At 39.0% G+C, this 23,534-nt stretch overlaps 1 protein-coding gene across 1 annotated transcript; it reads right to left on the bottom strand.

The window, feature by feature from the left end:
- Nucleotides 1-4,991: 4,991 nt before the first annotated feature.
- CCDC174 (coiled-coil domain containing 174) lies at nt 4,992-22,565 on the bottom strand. Its single transcript, XM_054595201.1, has 11 exons — nt 22,436-22,565; nt 20,132-20,236; nt 19,320-19,420; nt 16,076-16,134; nt 13,693-13,870; nt 10,682-10,777; nt 9,616-9,758; nt 9,017-9,111; nt 8,335-8,467; nt 6,527-6,679; nt 4,992-5,416 (listed from the first exon to the last, which is right to left on the bottom strand). The coding sequence occupies exons 1-11, from the start codon at nt 22,475-22,477 to the stop codon at nt 5,118-5,120; spliced, it is 1,404 nt and encodes a 467-aa protein (XP_054451176.1). The 5' UTR covers nt 22,478-22,565; the 3' UTR covers nt 4,992-5,117.
- Between the last annotated feature and the right edge of the window lie 969 nt (nt 22,566-23,534).

Raw genomic sequence — 23,534 nt, 5'->3', positions numbered from 1 at the left:
GGATCTGCAAGTAAGCAGTCAGGCCAGCAGCACACATGATTAAACTCAACCTAACTGCCTACCCGAGTAAGATTTACACATGAGACTGGACCACAGAGTCACCCTCACCCTGGAGTGGAATTCACGGGCAAACCACCTGCATCAACCACCAGGGAGATTTAATGTGGCATCAAAGGCCCTTATTAAGACTGATCTCCTGGGAAGACCCATTAAGAAACATAAAAATGATCATCCCTTTGACCTGGTGATCTCATTTCTGAAACTAATGCCCAAGGGTACGGTTGAAGTGGGAGGGAGAATATTTAGATAAATATCAATGCTGGTTAAACGAAACAAAAAGACGCTTATAGCCATTCACTCCTAATTGTGAAATAATGCAGCCAGCCAACAACTGACCAAGTGTTTAATAACAATGTATATTAATTTGATGAAATATTAGACAGCAATTAAAAATAACTGAGCTCTTAAATGGTAATGGAAAAATACAAAAAAAAATTTAAAAATAAAAATAACTGAGCTCAGTTTAAGAAATAATGTTTTATGAAAGGAAAAAAAACCCAAATGGTATGTTTACATTGATTATACATCCCATAAAAAACCTATGTCGATCATAATTGGAAACAGAGATATAAAGCCTTATCTTTTGAAGGTAAAGATTATTTTGAGAAAGAAAACAATAAAACATGGGTCCCCTACAAAGATAGTTGCACTGTTCTCGGACACATTTGTGACCTAGGCTGAGAGCAAGGCCCCTTCTCATGTTTTCTGGTTTTCATAAGAAATCTTGAACCTCCGTGACTGTATGTGGAGAGGAACTTCCACAGGAATCCCCCTTCATGGGGCAGGGTGAGGGAGAGGCGAGTCTCTAAAGCTAACCCCCATATTCAAGTTTAGGGAAGCTTATTTTGATAATGATCAAATACAAACAAATAAACGTTACCCCAGGGAAAATGCTTAAAACGTGGCAAAATTGCCACCAAGCAGGTCAACTTTCAGACTTAGGGAGAAAGTGGCAGTTATAGATGTAGCAGAGAAAGGAACTATTTAAACTGAGGATGAAGAAGAGTATTTCTAACCCCCTGATTACTGGACAAACACACATTTACTAGGCATGAGTATATAAATGCAGCCCAGGACTGATTTAGAAATACAGTAACGGAAAATCAATACCAGACCTGGGTGACAGATTTTAACTAAGAAAAAACCCTTGCTTCATTTGATTACTTTGATTTTCCAGTTTTCCTACATCTACAGCAATTATACCATTCTCTCCCTTCCCCTGCCCCACTCCTCACACACATACGCTAAACATTAAGTGAGGTGTACACAACCTTTACTAACAAAATGCCTCACCAAGCCAGTTTGCAAGAGCAGATGGGAGGACTAGGGGAGTTTCATTTTTGCTCACGGTTTTCAGCAGATCAATAAAAATTCTTCTCAATTATCATCACTTGCCTTAGCCGTATAGTTTGTTAGTTTTTTTACAGGAACTGCTTGACATATAACTTAGTTCAATTTACTGACTGAAAAAAAACTAAACATATATGGAGTGGCTACTGTGTGTTGTATTAACTGCAAAAACCAGTACTCACTCTGTTCCAAATTCTAAATTCTACTGCCTCATCGGTATGTCACAAGGTTACCATATTTTGCTGTGTATAATGCGCTCCCATGTATAACATATGCCCACATTTTAGTGCACATTATACATGGGATTATTATACCCATTATTATCCCATGGTATGTAATCTTTACATCCATGTGTAATGTACACCCTTATTTTTCCCTCAAAAATTTGGGCAAAAGAGTGCACATTATATACAGCAAAATACGGGGTAGTTGAAAACCACCCATGGGCTGCATTATGGCTTTAAGAAGAAATAAATTATACACAAGTCTTTGGCAAATGTATAGCTAAACATAGCAGGAATCTCATGTATATGGATTTAAAGTTTCTCCTTTGGGATTTCTGCAAGCAAGCAAAATGATTTATTTAGCCAATTCAAACGAACTGTATCAAAACACACAAAGGCCTGAAAAAAAGATTAAAATGAAAACAAATATTTCAAAGCAATTTATGATTCAAAACATTATGCTTAGCTCTACAAAGACATGAATAAGGTGTGGTCATGTTTTCTGACAAGAGGTTTTACCACTACTTGCTCCCAAGATAAACACAGCCACAAGAATATCTTAAACGCTTCATGTACACCTGGAAGAAATTGTCAACTCTCAAGTTACTAATGGGGAGGATTATGTGTAGTCAAACCCTAGAACATGTAAAAACAAATCATTTAGAGTTATGCTGTGCAGTACAATAGCACTAGACCATGGGTCTTTTGAGTACCTGAAATGTGGTTAGGATGACTAAGAAGCTAAATTTTCATTAATTTAAATTTAAAACTTGACACTTGATTCACGTATTGACAAACTTTTAAAACATGGTTAAGTATGTTTGGAACAACTTAGGTATATGAATCTACTCTTCCAATTGTCTATTTTATGAAATCTAAATACAGAGCAAGTGTTCCTGGTGAAAAACTTTATATATATACAGTGGATATTGAAGACTTGGTATGACATGTAGAATATCTCAGTAATATTTCCGTACATTGGTTAAATATTGAAAGAAAAGTTTATAATAAAATTAATTTCATTTTAATGTGGTTCCTAGAAAACTGAAAATGACACAAAAGGCTTACAGGGTATTTATGGGGCAGGGTGGATCTGAAGTCTAAGGATTCTAATGCCCTCTGCTGGATGCACTCTTATAAAACAGGCCAGTGAGAAATGTTAAAATCACGTTAACCCTTGAACTCTGGGTCTGAAGTGGAAGACAATGTAACAGCTGGGCTCACAAAACACTAAATGATCTGTTAAAAGTGAATTGGAAATTGGTTAATAGTATTTGAAATCCTAGAGAAAATCTCAGTTATCAGTTGACCGTGACCACGAGCCAGAACACAGAGACTGCTTTCCTCTGTCTACCCAAGGCGCTCTGAGCAACAACTTACATGGTGTCCTCTCCCTTGACCACTGGCACCCATACTCATGAGCTTGCTGCTGCCTGGTTAGTCTTCCCATGCTTTTGATACAATTTGCCTTGAGTTCTTTTGTTCTACCTTATGTAAATACATCCTTTCTCATGTGTTTTCCTTCTTCCTTTCTTTGCTTTTATGATTCTAGGATAGCTAGTATTTTTTAATATTCCAATTTTTCTTTGTCTCTTCCTTTGTCCTACAAGCTGTTCCAGTTGGTTTTGTAGCTTTAACTCAGATTTAGAGTCTTTTATCCACTTTGAGTTGGTCTTGTACATGACATATTGGTCCAAATTCATTATTTTCCATGTGGATAGTTAGTTGTCTCAGAATCATCCATTGAAAAAACTAATCTTTCCTATCGGATAGTTTTGGCACCAGTTGTCAAAGATCAATTGACCATAAGTATATGGGTTTATTTCTGGACTCTCAATTCAATTTCATTGATTTACATGGTTATCCTTGTCAGTACCACATTGTTTCATTCCTGTAGCTTTGTAGCAAGTCTTTAAATCAGGAAGTGCAAATCTCCCAATTTTGTTCTTTTTCAAGATTGTTTTGGATAGTCTGGGTCCCTTGCAACTCCACATAAATTTTTAGAATCAGCTTGTCAGTTTCTATTAAAAAAGGCAGCTGGGTTGATTGGTTTTAATATGTATTTGTTAAGAGGTATTTCCCTGATTAGGCTGCAGAATGACCATTAATAGGTCTGGCAACTTTGCCCAATATGGTGTTTAGGTGTTAAGTTCTCAGGAATTTGGGATTTTTGTCTAATACTACTTGATATTGAAGCAACAAGACCAAGAGCAGGTATTAGGAAATGCATGGATCTGCAGCAAACCTGAGCCTAAACTGTACTTAACTCATAGCTCTGCCATTTAGATGCCACATGACTTTGTACAAGTCATTGACCCTCACTATGCCCCAATTTGCAATGTTTGCGAACGAGGGCACTTACATCACCACCACTGTGCTGTGGGAACAGAGAACATGTGCAGCACAAAGCCCTGGGGAGGCTAGGCTCCTTTGGGCACTGGGACCTGCTCTAGCACATTCTCACAGGACTCACTGGCCTGAGAGGCAGCCATAGGAGCCTTGTGGGGCGGATGGCCATCTCCTACTGCTTCTCAGCAGCTGTGAAGAGAGCACTTAAGTGTGGCAGGCAAAGGACAGGAACGGTACCCATGACAGGTAGTCCTTCTGGAGCCCCGCTCACTGACCCATTGTTAGGAAAGACAAGGGAGGGCCCCCCTCGCTGCAGTCCAGGTCTACCCCAGTCAGGCTTCCGAGGTGACATGGCTCCTGAGAACGATGAGGGCCTAGAGTGGGAGCAACAGGAAGGCAAGCAGAGCTGAAAAACGAACCCATAAAGCTAAGGACCATCTTGCTCTCTGACCAGGTTCAACAGCCTCCACATGTGCTTGTCATTCCACACACACTGAATGCCCACTATGCAGGGGTGGGGATCCCCACTCAGGATGGGATGACAGTAAGTTAATGACTTCAACTTCGACCTTTCTGGATTACGAAGTCCTCCTCCCTTGTCTGTCTGATAGTTTCAAATATTATTGCTTAATAGTCTTCCAGCTTCAGGGTCCTCTCAGAAACTAGGTCACTTGCCCTCCCACACAGTGTCTCCTCATTGACCCCTCAAGGTGCTCCATCAACTGATCAGGAAGCTGAATCCTTGGAAAAAGACATCTACGTGTTAGCATTTGCAAAAAGAAAGGAATGGAGCCCTTACATCTGAGTATGTCATGGGACTGAGTATGAAAAGCAGGATTAAAAACTCCTAGGTGTCAATATTACATAATTATTTCTGCTTTATCATAGCTTACATGTAAATCCAGATGAATAGTCTCCATACCAATTAGAAAGAAATGAACAGCCACCAGCCACAGATTTCCTATGGTACCATTCACTTTCTTTCTTGCTGACAATCCCAACTGTATCTTGTAAGGAAAGGACAGGAAAAGAAAGTACAATTCACTCCCTAAAGTTGAGTAATTCTCTCTCCTCTGGGGGAGGAAGACACACACCATCAACAGTATGAACCCAAGTCAGAATGTTTTTTTAAGTTCATGTCACTTGTTTATAATATGATATCATATCATCCAAAGTTTCAAAAGTGACCGTGGGGGCCTGCGGTGGGCTGCTGGGGGCAGGAATGGATGATGCATTTGAACAGTTGGGGACCTGGCTCTGGCCAGGGTGCTGCTCTGTGTCACTCTGTACAGCTGCAGGTCTGCTCCACGTCTGGCTACTGAAAGAACCAGTTCTCTTTTGGCCCACAAAGTAATCCGATGGTGGTGCAAACTCAGGGTCTCTTTCAGCCCGGAGATCTGACTGCCTCTTCGACCAGTACCCAAAGGAAAAGTCTGGTAAAAATAAAAGAGTATTATTAGAACGGATTATTGAATCAGATGAATTTTTTTTAATTATTATTTTTTAATTATTATATGCATTTCTTAAAAAACACCTCAAATTCTCTGGAAAACAAGGATAGCAATAACAAAACTATAATATGAGGCACACGTAATGCCTGCAGAAGCATAAGGAACTAGGCTAAGGGACTGACTACTTCCAGAAGGGCAAAGATTTAATAAAGGCTCTGTGGAGAAGTCTGCAGGCTCTGGAAACTGTTCAAAAAGGCATTAAAATTAAAGTGAGAAATATAGAAAAATTAAATGTTCAAATCATTTGCTTGATGTGCTTCTGTAGGTACTTCAGAGCAAACACAAATGCTACCCTGTGAGTTTTAGATGACACAAGGAACCTCACCAAATCTAAGTTGGTATTTCATCTCTGTTTTTAAGGGCCATGCTCACCAAAGGCACTCACCAATTTACATGTCTTTTACTTTAGTCTTGGATCTCATCAGCTGAAACAGCATGAGCTAATGTAGTACTGACACAATCTCTTTCAAAAAGGAATAAAACATAGTTGTATTCCAAAGAGAGGCTGCTGTGGGCACCACAGGGTATTTATAGAAAAACCTTACATGAAATTTTGCATACCCCAGTGAAACCACATGTGGATGCAGGTTAGTACACTGGCATACAGACCACTTTGAACATAAAAGAGACTGCTAAAAACACAGAATACATTAAAATGCCAACCCTTCATAAGATTTTAAAAGCAGTTCCTGAGAAATGGCATTCCAAAGCTGCAAAACCACAAGGCAGCACAAATTTCAGAAAACTCACCCAAGCACTTCTAAAAAAAAAAAAAAACCCAACCCAAAAAACACCTCATCCTTTGACATGATGCCCTGTGGATCATGGCCTTTCTAGTGCTCCTGTTTATAAACAGCTCCATCTGGGTATTGAGGAAAAAGTTCAAGGCTCTGGAGAATTCCTTAAGCCTCAAAAGACCACAAAGACTCATCAGAACCACACTTGGATTGGGAAAACCAGAAAAATTTCCTGTGCGGGGCCCATTACCCATTACTGAAAAGATTCTGATACCTTGGAGTCAACGCCCCTTACCTTTTCCTCTGTCCCACTCCCGGACATGTGGCACTCCGGGCCTGGTATCCTTCCTCTCCTGAACGATGACTTCTACTTTGCTGCTCTGGGCAGCAACGTGTGGAGTTGGCACAGCCTGTGGTTCTGGTGGTAAGGGCCCAATAACATCTCCATCTATTTTTTTTTTGCAAGGGAATAAGACTTCATTATAATACATCTTAAAGTTACTTAATGTTTTTTATGGAATATACTAATCCTGAGAGTAAAAGTAACCACTATTTATTGAGCACCTATCAGTCCCGGGCAGTGGGCTAAGTACTTTGTATACAATAGTTCATTTAACTCTGTAACAACCCTAATAAAGTCAGTGTTGGTATTCTCATTTTATCCCCATTTTGTAGATGAGAAAAATTAAGCTCAGAAATGCTGCACAGGTCCAAAGTGATAAGAACCAGGACTCAAACCAAGGCTGGACGGTTTTCAAAGTATCTGTATCTCCAGACCAACAATTCAAGGACCAGAAATTCCCCAGTAATTCAGCTACAGTAAGGGTCTCGGACAAAGCAAGGGGACTGAGGGTGATGAAGAGCTGAAGCCTGGTGACAGGGTGCTGGCTATTCAACTTTAGTTATATTTTAAAGGAAAATGGATTTTTTTAAAAACACAGTGGTGGCACTTCACAACTTGTGGAAATCACAGCTGTTCAGGAGTAGAGCAAAAGTACGCACTGTCCAAGAGCTTAGCATGTTACAGGGAGACAACAATTATATGAAACTAAATGAACAATTTTCTAATTTAAAAATGTTTCTGGTCTCCTTTCAAAGCTGAAGTAAACTTGTGTTCAGAATTAGAAAACAGCCCATGCCTAAGCACAAGGCTTCTGTGAGGGCTGGAGAGGCTTTTACGTGCCCCTACTACCCACACTCCCCTTCTTCCTTTCGGGATCAGAGTGCCCCAAGTTTCAGCTGGATACATGGCGCCTTGATTGAGAGGCTGGTCCCCAGCCTCCCTGCGTTCTGGCCCTTAGGGTGTAAATGCACAGGCTGTGTGTGACTTCAGACTCACATTCTCAAAAAGGAAGCTGATTCCCCTCCCCTCTTCTCTCCTTCCCCAGACTGGATAATGACCATCGGCTGGAGAGCAAGCTTCAACTGCGCAGGTGAGAGCAGCCCTCCAGGGAATGGCAGAAACAGCAAGACAGGAGGAAGCTGAAGACCGGGTGGCTATCTGGGGCAGAGCTGCTACCTCTCTGGATACTCACCACCTCTGAAATTTTGAGAGAAGCAGACTTCCCTCTTGTTTGAGGCTGTCTATGTAGGGGGTCTCTTTGTTGTGGCAATTTGGCCCAGACCAGCATAATTCACATAGTGAGCTAGTTTGAACACAATACTTAACAGTGTTTCCAAGTGTTTTAACAGTCCTTTCATTGGCTGTCCAGATTCGTACTTGCAAATTCTTCACTTTATTATCTGACTTTGTAAATATATTTCTTATTTAAAATAAATATATAATAATCAACAGAAACTGCAGCCACAGCAAAATAAAAAAAGGTTTAAAACATGTATGTACACAACTAAACTAAGTCTGAGTTACTTACTGTGAAGTGACTCAATGTACTGTCAATTTCTTTATCTATAACCTAAAACTATTCCTTGGAGGGTCATTCCATACCACTCTGGTCATAAAAACTGCTCCTGGCAGTACCTCGAAGGTGCTTTCTTAAAGAATAAAACCAAATGGTTAATTTCATATTGCCAGTCTTATCACTGAGACATGAGTGGAAATAAAATTTTTCTCTTTGAAGTTTATTAACATGAGCTGTAACATACCTTTATTTTCTTCCTCTGTTCCATCATCTTTTGATTTTTTCATCTTTTTTTGTCGAAGTTTGGCAAGTCTTGCTTCTAACATAGCCTTTCGTTTTTCTTTTACGTTTTCTCGTTTTGTTCTCTGGTCTGTTGTCTAAAGAGAACATAAAAGTAGAAAATTATTTGCTTTAAGCCAAATTCATTATATTTCTGTTAAAAAGGATGAGATAATTTTATTGTAAAAATAGTCTAATTAGTTGATTTTCATGCCACCTCCAAGAAGCTATCCTTGAGATATGCAAAATGAAGACTCATAAAGTACTCTTATGCCAGTCTTCTGATGTTTTTTGAAGTTTAGTAAGTGTTCTCAGAGCATCCTGGAAGGTTTAACAGTAAAAAAACACAACCAATTCTGTTCTATTCCTTAATCCCTTAAAAACTTTCTTCCTATTTTCTTACCCAGGCCACTCCATAAGTATATTTGAAACCATATTCAAAGGTACACAGGTTACTTTTAAGCAGCTATAATCTTAAAGTTTAAAACACCAAAATAATATGGCAATTACCATTATGAAACCTATAATTGCATTCTGAATATCAATTTAAAGTTCTAATTAATTTACTAAATTTTTTTGCCATATGGTCCAACAAGAAACCAACTGCTCAAATCCTTCTTGACATCAACTCCAAATTTAATTTGTACCTGTTCACGCAGCATCTCTAAAGTTTTCATTTGCTTGTTTCTTAACTCTTTATCTCGAGCAAAGGCAAAATATCCAACACCAAGTTGCCGGGCCTCTGAAAGAAGTCAAAATTATATAAGAGAGTATAGATTTCCCTGATCAGTAAATTATAATCCACAAGAAATTTGACAAAAATAATAATAATAAAAAATACAGTAATACTTGACAGAAGTTTAAAAAGAGAGAGAAAAAAGCAGATAAGCAAAAAACAAGTTAGAAAGGTTTTATTCCTATTTGCCAAGTGATAAACAACAAAAATTCATTCATTTTCAGTCATAAGCTGTCTCCATTTCTCTCAGGTAACAAACTCTTGGATTAATAGGTCCTCTTTTAGAATGATATTCTCAATATGAGTAATTTTTAGCCTATGAAGTGAAGAAAGGGGATAGTTCCACTTTCCAAAACAGAATCTTTTATTTCTACCTGAGAATTGCTGCTTTATGAATGAATACTTCCCTTTATGCTTGCCATTAGTTCAAGATAAAAACATGATTTAAAAGTTGCAAGATGAGATGAAGTAGTAATAAAAAAAAAAAAAAGAGTTGCAAGATGACCATACCATTTTCGCGAATATCTTCATAATGTATGGGCCCCATTGGCCTTTTCAGGGCCTCCCGTTCTTCTTCCTCCCATTGTTGGCGCTGAAGTTCTTTTCTCATATCTTCAGATAGTAAGGTTTTTTCATTAGCAGGGCTAATAAAACTAGTAGGGGGGAAAAAAAAAAGAAGCAATTGTAAAGTTCCTTATAGAGGTTTCTGACCCACCATACCACTGGGAAATTGTAAAAAATATTTTCACCTTAAGTCAAGCAGCCGACTTGTCACATTAGCATAATGGAATCTTCTCTGCTCTCTAGACAAACTACTTTCCTCCCCACCCTGGTTGTGGGCTGAAGAGAGGGAGGCAGCCCAGGCAGGGAGGAGCAAGTACAGGCCTCCTCTGGATGGTCTCCCGTGCAGGGCTGAGGAAGCCGCGTAACGCTGTCGCCTGGCCAGCACCTCGTGCTCTGCCGGACGGCTCAGGGACTCTGCACTCCCTCCTTCGTGCCAAGCCCAGGCCCACCTGAACCTGCAGGATTTGGTCAAGGGGGACCTTCTCCCAACACTTTCTACACAAAAGCTGCTCTTGGTGAGAGGAATTTTATTCCCTGGGGTGTTTTAGCACGTTATCTATTAGGTATGTACACTGCTTTTTTTTTTGTTTGTTTGACATAATGCTACTACACACTTACTAGACTACATAGTATAGTGTAAATACAACTTTTATATGCAATGTCAAACAAAAACCTTTGTGTGACTTGCTTTATTATGATACCTGCTTTACTGCAGTTGTCTGGAACTGAACCCACACTATCTCCACGGTGAGCCTGTAAGAAGATATAGCTCTAACTCATTCATTTTAGTAGCTACATGATCTGAATCATCCATTCAGGTCGTTCCCTGAGTGTGGATTATGTGTATATGTGTATGCTAAGTATAAACAAGTACTTCAGCAACTATTCTTATCAATTTAAAAAGTCCTTCCTGGAGCACCAAACACAATTGACTCAAGGTAACCCTGCCCACAAAATTATCCCTGTGTCTGCATTTCAGATCTAGACAAAGCTTTGCATATAATATACTTACAGCCTCCCCTGGAGATTTTTATCCATCTCCAGCAGATGCGGCAAATCCTTTTTCATGCAGCGCCGGGATCGCCCTAAAGAATCCACATAATCCACCCTGAAATAAAAGTGAAAAGAAGTGAAGGCTTTCTACATGACATGTGGTTCCCTAAATGAGGAAGTCAGTGCACAGTAAAAAATTAATGTAGGCCTCACAACCAAGGAAACTCCTCAACTTGAGAGACCATTAACACTGATAACATGTTTTTTGAAGGTAAAAAAGGAAATACACACAATAAACACACTGCCCTTCATTAAATCTTAGTTTTGGAAACTGTAGGAAATGATTAATCATCCATATATCTGATGTCAAAGATAAATAACCACACAGATGCTTGCTGTAACACCTCAGAACTTTCTTTAATCTGTTTTAGACAACTCCGAATAGTTTATCAGCATCATAGTAACTGCTTTGTACCAGACTCTCAATTTTCCTCAGTCTTCCCAAATCTGACACTTAATTCTTTCCTTTCTTTCTTCTAATTGGTACAATTCTTCCCGAAGAATTACAAATGTATTTCTTAATATAAATCACACTATTTTGAGACTCCTTTTAATTCAATTAATTAATGATGAGAAGGCAACATCTCATCAGTGGGCCAGTCTGTTATCTTTTACCTTTAGTTCCTCCTTCCTAGTCCTTGCCCAAACCAGGCAGTAGTTAGGCAAGCCAGGCAGCACAAGGCAAATGAAATACTCAGACTTTTCACATCTGGTAATATGGACATATTTCCATGGAAAATATTTCCTTTGCATTATGATGCAACAGATTTTTTATTCTTTAAATTACAGGCAGGGAATTTCCCACAGCCATAAGTAGGGTGCTTAAAAAACACAGAAAGGTACCAGTACTGCTTATGGACCGACTCAAGGTTAGATTCCCATGTACATGACTTGGCTTCTGTTAGCAATTTCTTTTCTCTCCTACATGCTGATTCCAGTTGTCAGCCCGTGATTTAAAAACAGAGTGTTTGGGAATCCATTGCTGTAGTCCTAAAGCTGATTACCACAAGATAAAAAACCTCCAACTGCAGAAAGTTTATTTTTTCTTCTTTTCTTCTTCTTTTTTAACGAATGAAGAAAATCATCTAGCCAGATGGTCCAAGTAATTATTTACAGTATTTCTGCAGAAACATTTTCCACCACCTGGAATTTAACTACTGAAAGGATTTCACAAGCAGTTACAATTCTGGAGCCTAATTTAAAAACACACAAAAAAATGTCAGAAATGCTTGCAGTATGTCTTCCTTCACCATATGGTGGCATGTGACACCTTCAATTGCCCTCCAAACTCTTCAAATCACTGACAAATTGCTTGTAATCATGCAGGCATTAATAAGAAAAAAATAGATACTAAACCTTTCAAAGGAGTTGAGATTTCAGCTATGAAAAGCAATCATAGGCTATTCTATTTCTGGAGAAGGACTCCAAACACACAGATCCCATCTAAGTAGAAGTAGCAAGACAGCAGACAGCAACTGCTCCCTGTGATCAGCAGGCACCAGAGCAAGCTCTTGGGGAAACAGGCACTTGGGGTATCGGAGTCATGCAGGGGAGCTCAGCCAGCTCATCCTCAAGGAGCTCTGGGGAAAGCTAAGGCACATGGGCTCTGACATGCTCAACAGCAGGCAGGATGTTAAAAGTACCAAAAGTCTGCCTCAAATCTTTTTCTGTTCATGAGGCCAATCATGTCAACAATAAAGAAAAGGTAAGAGCCAAAAGAGTGGGAAATATTTAAGTGTTCCCACAGTTCAGACAAAGGAGAATCACTTAGAATGAAGCCACACTGAGAAGAGACTGCGTTGTGTGTTTCTCTCCTGGTTGCTTGTAGCAAGCATGGAGCCAGACCTACCCCAAATACAAGTTTTTAGAAGCTAGGTAAAAAGACACCTGCTCTGTCCCGATGTGTGAAGAGGCACAGTGTCTGCACGCCACAGGGGGATTGCTCTCTTCAGCTGATAAATGACTCCTGCCCACTGGGCCCAAGGCTGACAAAAGTCAAAACAATCCTAAGCAGTTCCTGACAAAGACCCCATGATGAGGAGGATATCTGAGCCCTGAAGGGAAGATGGTGGGCTCCGCACAGGCAGGAGGGTGGCAGAGCTAGTTACTTCCAGGACATTTTCATAGCATCAGTGCATCTCTACATAATAGTAAGCACTTACGAACAAGTTTCTAAACAATGTCTGGAGAGAAAATCATCAGAATGGAATTTGCATTCTGGTCTCTTATTGACAGAATGGTCTCTTTCTGAGGAAAGACTAGTTTGTTTTCCCCATTATTCACCTACATGTAGGTAAAAATCAGAAGAATTTCAGTAATAAAGATTTACAAAATGTCTGTTTATATTCCGCAGGCAGCAGTTTCTTGGGTATTCTAAAACACTCTTACTCCCTGAAGGAAGTTTAAGGCAAGCACTCACAAGTAGGCATTGCCATCACTGCTTGATAGGTGAGGAAAGTGAGCCTCAGATTGGGGAGGAACTTACTCCGGCCACACTGCCAGGGAAAGGGAGAGCCAGTGCTGTCTAGGTTCAAGGTCCATAATGCCTGCATTACACCGTCAGAAAATGTCACAGCTAGAATAAGGCTTACTGGAAAGAGAGATCACCACTCCCTAGACAAACGACTCTCCATGAAGTCAGAATAAGGACATGGGTAACAAAGGAGCATGCTTCTACCTAAACAATTCTCTCACATTAACAAAACAGGCATGTCAATGCCCCCTGCATGGGGCACAGTGCTTGGCACATGGCAAGAATTCAGTCTTTATTTGTAACCATTTCTTCATTGGAGCTACTGTTTCTACATCTGTAAATCCAATCTTACTTAAAGTGGAGTTTCAAAGAAAAAAAAACTTAAGTGGTGGAAAGATAAAGAGAAATGGTTTGATAACAACCAAACAAAATGACTCTTAAAAAGTAAACACAAGCTAGGCATTGTTAATATGATTAAATCGCATAATATCACCAACCATTCTTCACTGGGGTCCTGGGGAGGAGGTATATCTTTCTCAGAAAGATTTTCATCATCATCTTCTCTTTCTCCTGCCTTTCTAGAACCTCTATTGGCACCAAATGCCTCCATTTCTTTGTGCTTGTCTATGATCTTCTGTGTAAAATCCACAAGGTACATATCTTCCACTTCTTCATCTAGGACATAAAAATCAATTGTCAGATTCTTAATACCAAAGAAGAAAACCACACATGGAATTGGTATGAAGCAATCACACTCATCAACGGGCGGCTCCATTCCCTTGACGATTCACTAGTCGATGACTCCACCCCCTGCAACACTTACACAGACCGAGCCACCTCAGGACCTGACAGGGAAGCTGTACACTGGCCATTGGTAAAATATAGCACACAAAAAATATTTTAAAAACCGGAAGTGTTCTGCAGCCTCGTCAATACATTGAGGAAGCAACACTGTCTCAGAATGTAATTTTAAAATAACGAAACCATTTGATTTCAAGAGATTCATACAGCCAATTACATAATACAGATATAGAACCGCACTTCTCAGGTCGTCGGACCAGAGCAACAGACCTTGGTTGTTACGGGGAATATACCTCTCCAACCAGGCGAGCTGTATTACTTAATCCTAATTCCATTGCTGTGGTGTTTTAAGGGTCATAATATAGGCAAAAAAAAGAAAAAGTCACTCAAACTCTTGTTGATCCAATGACCACCACTTTCAGACATGTCGCCAAGCTCTGCAGGACAAACAGAGATGTGTATGATGCTGTCTGCCCTCAGGGCTCAAGATCTACTTGCGCTCAAACATGTAGCTCCATGGCTTAATTTAATCCCGGACGTCTGATGTATTCATAAATAAAATAATGTTTACAATGAAGTTTCTCTATGTTGGATTTAAGATACAGTTATTTAAGTCTTTGTGTCTGAGATGTAACAAATATTAGGTTCCCTATTACTGGGTACTGGTATTATCCCACTGCACAGTGTAGAATAACTGAAGGTCCAAAACTTAATTTACTCAAACATGCAATCCCAATATGCCTATCAGGAGGGGGCCTAAGGTCTGGACTAAATCTCTACGTCTATAGGCATACTGTTGTGGACCTGAATCCTGTATTAACAATACAAGTAAAGTCTGAATTATTTTTAATAAAGGTTTTCCTAGATAGATAATATTTTTTTAAAAAAAGCCAAAAAATACCTCAAATAAGAAAGAGATGCACTGTCCCAGAGCTGAGTTACAAGACCACATAATATTGAGGCTGCCTAGTTAATGGCTACCCTGCTGCTTCTTCAGGAAGAAGGCAAAGCCTCTCTTCGTGGTCCCTAGCTTTGAGAGTGCCTGACCTTCCCATGGATTCCCCGCCAGGCAGAGAGCGCTTTGCCAGGTGGGTAGCCCACGACTGGGGCCCAGCCTGCCTCTATTCTGCTGCACTGCTGCCCGCTTTCCGAGCCCCTCAGCCCCGGCCACAGCTGGCGTCCTCTTCCCTCTGCTGATTTGCTCCCACCACCTCCTCCCTGCAGAATCCCTCTCTCCAGTTCTCCAAAGCCTTTGAGGCTCCAACAGGAGCCAGTCTTCTCCCCTAAAGACGTCCACATTCTTTGTAAACTGCTTTGTAAATGCTCTTCTGCTGTAGTCTAGCTGTAGCTTGAGTTTTATTTCTCTGAGGGGGTATGAGGAAAGCGGCATCTCTTTTTATTTTTATTTACTTATTTTTTTAAAAGATTTTACTTATTTATTTTTCGAGAGAGGAAAAGGGAGGGAGAAAAAGAGGGAGAGAAATATCAATGTGTGGTCACCTCTTATGCACCCCTTACCGGGAACCTGGCCTGCAACCCATGCATGTGCCCTGACTGGGAATCGAACCCACAAACCTTTGGTTTGCAGGTCAGCACTCAATCCACTGAACCACACCAGCCAGGGCAGTATCTCTTTTTATTATTATCATTTAAAGAGCAACTATAAGCACAATGCTGACAAAATAGAAAATACAGAAAATAGGGAAACAGAAAACCATAATTCCTCTCCAATTTTTACCCAGCTGTAATTGTTCATAATTGTGGCCTATTTAGATCTTGTTTCCTAACTTTGCTTTGTTCTGTACCATTTCTCTCCACTGACAACACCCACCCCCTCTTGAAAGCAGAGGATCTGGCTTATACTATACTTGCTTTTCCCCTCACCACACCTAACACATGTCCAATACCCACCGGGACCACTGAAAAATTATTGCCGATTTTCTTGTCTCTGGTAAAGAAAATAATCCGTTTGATTAAAAAAAATTTCTCCTTATTCTTGCAGTTATTAACACATAATGAAATATCATAGGGCTGTATGAATTACAGAAAATAAAGTAAAATTAAGTAATTTTTATTTACCTATAAAGTCTCCATTAGTCATTTTTTCATACAATTTAGCTTTTTCTTCCAATTTCTCCCTTGGAGAAAACAAGAGAAATATTAGAAACGTCTTACTAATTGGCACCCTTGAAAAGACAGCTCCATCCTTGACTTCATTACTGCTCTCTTCCCGAGAGGTCCAGCCTCATGAGAAGACCACTCTAACTATAGCTGACCACCCACCCTAAGGGGACCCCAGACCCAGCCATGTCTGCTTTGCCAAGTGGAATCTCTGTAACAGCACAACACATGTTTCCCTTTTTCATAACTGTATCCCAGAGCCTAAAACAATACCTGAAGCATGGCAAGCACTCAATCTGTATTTGATGAATAAATGAATAAAGATTCTAACTTAATTTAAATGCCAAATGCAACTTAAATACCCCAAAGAGAGAAAGATTTGCAAAAACATGGATAGATCCTGAGGATAATCATGCTAAATGATGTCAGACAGAAAAAAATCAAGAACCATTATTTCATTTATATGTGGGATATAAAACTGAAAGCAACCTATGAACAAACAAGGAAAACAAACAAAAACTCACAGATACAGACAACAGTATCATAGGGAAGGGGGTGAAGGGGCAATAAAGGGTAAAGGGAGTCAAATATGAGGTGACAAAAGAAGATTTGACTTTGGGTGGTGGGCACACTGCAATATAGATATGATGTATCGCAGAACTGTACACTTGAAATATATAATTTTATTAACCAATGTCACCCCAATAAATTTAATTCTTAAAAAATTGGCAGAAGATCTGAACAGACTTTTTCCAAAGATATACAGATGGCCCCTGGGTACCTGAACAGGTGCTCCAGAGATCACCACTAGAGATCAGGGAAATGTAAATCAAAACCACAAGGAGATATCACCTCACACCTGTTAAAATGCCTATTATCAGAAAGACAAGAAATAACAAGCGATGGAGAGGATATGGAAAAAAGAGGCCCCTTGTACACTGTTGGTGGGAATGTAAACTGCTATACTATGGAACACAGTATGGCGGTTCCTCAAAAAATTAAAAATAGAACTACCATATGATCCAGCAATTCCACCTCTGAGTATTTATCCAAAGAAAATGAAGATACTAACTTGAAAAGACATCTGTACCCCCATGTTTACTGCAGCAGTTTTTACAATAGCCAAGACATGGAGGGAACCTAAGTGTCCACTGATGGATGAATGGATAAAGAATATGTGACGCTCACACAGTGGAATACTATTCAGCCATAAAAAAAAATGGTATCTTTCCATTTGTAACAACATGGATGGACCTTGAAGACATTACACTAAGTGAATTACATCAGACAAATACCACATGACCTCACTTATATGTGGACTCTAAAACAAAAACAAACAGGTTTATAGATACAGAGAACAGACTGGTAGTTGCCGTAAGTAAGAGGTAGGGGTGGGAGAAATAGGTGAAAGAGCTCAAAAAGTACAAACGTCCAGTTATAATTAATTCCAGGATGTAATGTGTAGCACAGTGATTATAGTTAATAATACTGTTTTGTATATATGAAAATTGTTTAAAAAGTAAATTTTAAAAGTTCTCATCACAAAAAAAAAAATTTGTACCTATGTATGGTAATGGATATTGACTAGACTTACTCTGGTGATCATTTTGCAATATATACAAATACTGAATCATGGTGTGCACCTAAAACTAATGTTATATGTCAATTATTTCTCAATAAAATGTACATATGTATATAATTTTTTAAAAGACCATGGCATCTTTCAACAAAATCAAAATTCTGAGAATATGTCCATAATGAGAAAGACGTCTCAAAATAAACGTATCTTTAAGTAAAATTTTATGTCAGTTTGCGGATGGGTCAAACACTAAGAAAAACAATCCCCCAAATAGGCTAATATTCTGTCTTTTATTTTCAGACCCAAAAGAGCTGAGTAATTTTAGCAACCACTGTTTCCAACTGCAGAGTTTTATTATGCAATGGATCCAAAAGCACATGCGGTACAGTCTTGAGAGAGATTAAAACTTGGGATTCTAAGTCCAGGGTGACACTACAAATAGGGGGAGCACCCGTCTTTGCAGAAGAATGCAGCTAATAAATGAAATGAAAAAATAATAAAGATGGAATGGTAGAACTAGAAAAATCATCATTTTGAAATCATCAAAGTAATAACTGGTAAGTGGCATGACCCGTTAGCGATGTCGATACCACTGTATGGGAATGTGTTGGTGGACAGGACATTCACACAATCTCATAGTTTCCCTCCTTAGAGCACTATCAATTACAAATGGGGAAGGACACCTTTAGGGCAGAAGAACCTAGCAGACCAACCTTAGCCAAGGGATCAAACTTCTTATTACCAATAACGACTGAAACTGACGATATAAACCTCCCAATGGGATTCAATGGGAAGGACACATTATCATCTACATGGTATTTTTATAAAAAGTAATTAATGTGATTCTTACTAGATTTTGGGAGCCCACAGAAAAACTGGCCTGGACTCTTGAAAAATATCCATGGCATAATGAACAACAAACAGGCAAGGGAATTGTTCTAAATTAAGAGAGACTAAAGCGATAGGACAAAACAACTAAATGCTGTAATTGTTGATTGAATCCTAGGTTAAATTTTCAAAAACAACTTTGAAAGGACATAATTGTACTGGGAAAGATGGTGAAATTTGAATACAAACCATTTAATAGATACTATTATTTTCTGTGGTTATATAAAAGAATGTTCGTGTTCTTAGAAGATAAATGTGAAAATATTTAGAGGTAAAGTATCGTGATGCTTAACAAAGTTTCTCTATACATACAGGAGACAGAGGTGGGGCATGTTTATCTGTGAACTTAGCTGAAGAGTATTAGAATGCTCTTTGTATTCTTCTTTCAATTACTCTGTTGATTTGAAGTTTTTCATATTAAAAAGCTGGATAAAAAATTAGTTTCCAAATGCTACTGTCAGACCACCTAGCCCAAAACCACGCTCCCATACGCTTCTTAAACACTTGTTGCCTGAAGGAGGCTCAAAGTGGGACTGTTTCAAGTTTAAACTGAAGTTATGTCTTATCTACTTCTAAGGTTGCAAATACGTCTGCAAATTACATTATGTTTACAGAGTATTCTACTAGAAGGATGATAAAAATTTAAAATGTAAATCAAAAAGGGTAAAAGTTGAACTTTCATTCCTTTGCTTGGGTAAACTCCATGGTAAATGGGGATATGGAAACCAACTTTACCTTGCTTTGTCTAAAGTCTTCTGTTCCTCAATCTTCTGTTCTGCATCCTTCTCAGCTCGATTTGAAACTCCTGCATTCTGTTTGTTCCAGATACTTGGTTTCTGCAGAATAATTTAAAAAGACAAAACAGAACCACCAAATGACTGCAAAACATCTCTACTTGTACATCAGAAGGAAAAAAAAAAAAAAGAGAGACCGTTAGATCTTATGAATCAATGGAGATAACTAGATCTTCTGACAACCAATTTATGTCCTGCAAATAAGAGTGTACAAGGCAAAGCTGGAGCTGAGAAGAAAAGCCCTAAGTCATATAAAGGATTTCTTTACACAACTGCATTGGGTTACTTCTTTATCTTTTACCTCCTGAATGATTCAAGATTATAATGCAAATGTATATATTACAGAGAATTACTAATAGACACCATAACCTATAAAATTCAAAAACCATTCACAACTCTTAAAGACCCTGATATTTTTTTGCTATATTTCTATATTATCTGTCTGCTTTTCTTTGGATTTATAAAACCTATGTAACTAGATAATCTTATAAGAGAATGTAACAAACCATTTACTAATAGCATGTACTTTTTCAAAAGAAGTGCTAAAGAATTAAATCATTAAGATGGGCTTTTAAATAGTCTTACTAATTTCTCTTTTAATATTTAAGACATGCAGATTTTCAAGCACATGACAGGGATTTTTTTCCCTTAATATTTATATGTAACAGACACCACAGACACTTTCAAAAAACCTAAGTACGATATAATTCCCCATGTTTGGAATCAATGGAGATAATTAGATCTTATTTTTACCTTATTAGTTGTTTTTGGTTTTCCCAAAACTCCAGAATCTTTTAGAAGTTTTTCTTGTTTGAATTCTTCTTGTTTTCGAAAGAGTTCAGCCTTAAGGTCTACCAACTAGAATAAAACAAATAAACAAACAAAAACTTGTTCATTTCTATGAGTGATTGTATCCCTAAGTTATTGTAATTCTCAAAGCAAGATTCCAAGTTCCTACCGATGGACAAAAATGGATATAAAACTAAATGTTTATATGTGGAATCCAGTAAAAAAAAAATAAATAAAACTAAGTCATACTTCATCCTTTCTCTGTTGGAAATGTATTTCTACTCTAACTCTAAACACCCAAAGGCTTTCTTCTGGGCAAAGGGAAACTGATAAAGCAAAGCAAATGAAGTCTGCATCATTCAGATTCAAATTCAACTAACATTATTAAACACCTGGCTGACTAGCACTGTACTTGGCTTTTTCATATGGTATAATCTCATTTAATCATGACAACAATCTATTATTTCTACAGGGAAATCTCTTTGTTTAGCAACTATCTGATTACCCAGTATGTGCCTGGTATTCAACACTGAAGAGTAGGTTACAAACATGAATTCGACATACTCCTGTCCCACAAGGAGCCTACAATCTAATAAGAAAGGTAACCTATAATACCAGTAAGGAGTAATAAATGCTGTAAGAGTGGTAGAAATAGTGTAAGAGTTTAGGTAAGGGAGCATTTCCTTCTGTCCAGAGTGATTAGAAGTAGCTTTGAGCTGGACCTTAAAAGATAGGCAGATTTCAACAGCTAAAAATAAAGTGGAATGAATGAATGATAAGAAAGCTTCCTAGTTTATTTCAGTATGTTTCAGAAACTCTAAGTTTAACTTAATTACAGGGTTCAAGAACAGGAAAGGCCAGGCACTGGAAACAGGACAACTGAGTGAAGACCCATACCTAGCCACCAGCTGTATCAGTCACAGGTTACAATGACGGTTTCTTTTTTAAGAATCTGATACAGCTGATAATATACATGGGTATTTGTAATTCACAACTTTCAAAGCCTACTATCATGGACTGACTTTTAAGGAAAATTGAAATGACTGAGTTCAATCATTTCTATTTTGAAAGAAATCCATTTAAAAGTAGCCTTAGCAAGAATAACGCAAAGGGCAGTTCATCCCAGGACCTAATACTCTAAAACAAATTTAAAACCATTCACCTTTCCTTCTAAGCCTTCTTAATCGCATCAATTTTCTACCCACACATTTCCGTATTCTACAACAACTTTTTAATTTTAAAAGGAAGAATGCTCAGAAAATGATCAACTCTCAGATGGCATTCCTATTGTTATCATTACTAATTTTAACCTGTTGGAATAGGATAATTTTAATATTTATATCTTTTTGGTTTTTAATCCTCAAACATAATAATTAGTACCAATTTTCAGTGTTAGGCAAGGAGAAAGGGTTCAAATATTGGGATATTTAGGTGTTTTCCTTGTACTTCCCTTACATCCTAATACTCTGCAGTAATTCAAGATTAAACCAAAAGTTAGGCAATTTTCTCTGATAGAATGGAAAAGGCAACCAGACTGAATAAGCCAGTTCTATCACTAAGAATCCTGTATATAAGCTGGAGAATGTCACGTCACCTTCCTGAGCCTCTATTTTGTTATGTATAAAATGACGCTATTACTAGCACCTACCTCAAGTAGCTGGGAGGAGCCAAAAAGATAGTGCATGTAAGGTGCTGACACAACTAAGTACTCAGAACGGGTTTTCTTCCTAGAAGTAGCTAACTTAAAAACAAACAGACAAAAACCCGCTTACACCTATCAGACCTGGCAGCTCCCAGGCACCGCATCACCCTGTGGGTGCACTGACAATTGTTTAGCTCCTGGTCGGGGAAAATGTCACACTCTCTGCTGTTCTGGACTGGAGAACCAAGAAGGGGAATTCGTATACAAAGCAAGCACAGGCGGGTGTTCCTTTCCGATCGTTGAGTCCAGGCTGGCAAGGAGGCCTGGACTGGCTGCCGCAGAGGGAGGCACGGAGCTTCCTAACCGGGGAAAGACACCAGGTTCAGGTCGGTGTCTGAGGGAGGAAGCCCAGTTTGGGTGCATGTCCGAGGGGAAAAGCCAAGTTCAGGGTCCTGGAAGTAAGAAAGTTGGTCCAGGTTCCCGTCGGAGTAAAGTCAGGTCAGGGATCCTGTTTGAGGGGAGGTCAGATATGGGTCCCCAGTTAAGAAACAAGCTAGGCCAAGATTCTTATCTGCAGGGAGCGGGAAGAACTCGGAGCCCATAGCATCATCTATACCCGCACTCACCGAAGAGGCCGTGACTTCCAAAGGCTTTTTCCTGCGGTCCATGGTCGGGCAATACTGTCCTGATCCAAATTGAACCCTTCACAGATCTCCGCAGGCCTGTTTTGCTCGCTTCTGGCGCAACCGGAAGTATCTGCGTGATAACGACAGTAAGTTTGCGACACTGGTGCCATCTTGAGACGGTCGTGATAGAATACAAATACGTTCGCTACCATTTTAAGAAGGTCAGAGTGCCCAAGGTTGAAGCTAACTGTTATGGCATCTTGGGGAGGGTGGGAGATGGAAATGACTAGTGTCGGCGCCATATTTAGAGGGTCTGAAATAACTCTCAGCGCGATAGACGCCATCTTGAGTAGGGCATTGAGGGGTGGGCGGTGCCGCCATTTTGGGGAGGAAGGAAAGACCTCTCCGTCTTGCTAGCGAAAAGGAAGGAAAATAAGAACTAGAAAGATATAAATACCATTTGAGGACTTGCTGTATGCCAAGCACTGGTAATTTTCAAACGTTGATTTATTTCTCACAAGTCATATGATACAGGCATTATTATATTAATCTTAGTAGAAATAACAATAATAATAGCTGACATTAATATAATGCTTAGCCTGTGGCATGTCACATATTTCAGCTTGTAAGAACGTGAACTCCAGAGGCCAACTTCTATGACCTTGGGAAAGTTACTTAGCTTCTCTGCGCCTCAGTACCCACATGGGAATGAAAGAGTATTTACTTAATGGGATTTAATGAGGATTAAATGAGCTATTTGGTAAAAATATTAATGATTGTGATAGACTAATGACACCCCCACCAAGATGTCCATCTTCTAATAATTTGCAAATATTTTACCTTCTATAGCAAAGGGAATTTACAGTTGTGATTAAAGATCTTGAGGTGGGGACATTATTTGAATGGGCCCAGTGTAATCACATGGGTCTTTATCAGGGACACAGAAGAACCAGAATCAATGAGACAAATCAGGAGCTGCTCCACTTTGGGCTTCAAAGAAGGAAGATGGGACCACTGTCAAGGAATACAAGCAGCTTCTAGGAGCTGAGGAAAAATTAATCCTCTAGACGCTCCAGAAGGAAGGCAGCACTGTTGACAA

Source organism: Pteronotus mesoamericanus, unplaced genomic scaffold (genome assembly GCF_021234165.1).
Source record: "Pteronotus mesoamericanus isolate MK-2021 breed Mesoamerican mustached bat unplaced genomic scaffold, CSHL_Meso_final scaffold_54, whole genome shotgun sequence".
Lineage (NCBI taxonomy): Eukaryota > Metazoa > Chordata > Mammalia > Chiroptera > Mormoopidae > Pteronotus > Pteronotus mesoamericanus.
The sequence above is the reverse complement of the archived record's forward strand: the minus strand, read 5'-3'. Positions and strand labels throughout refer to the sequence as shown.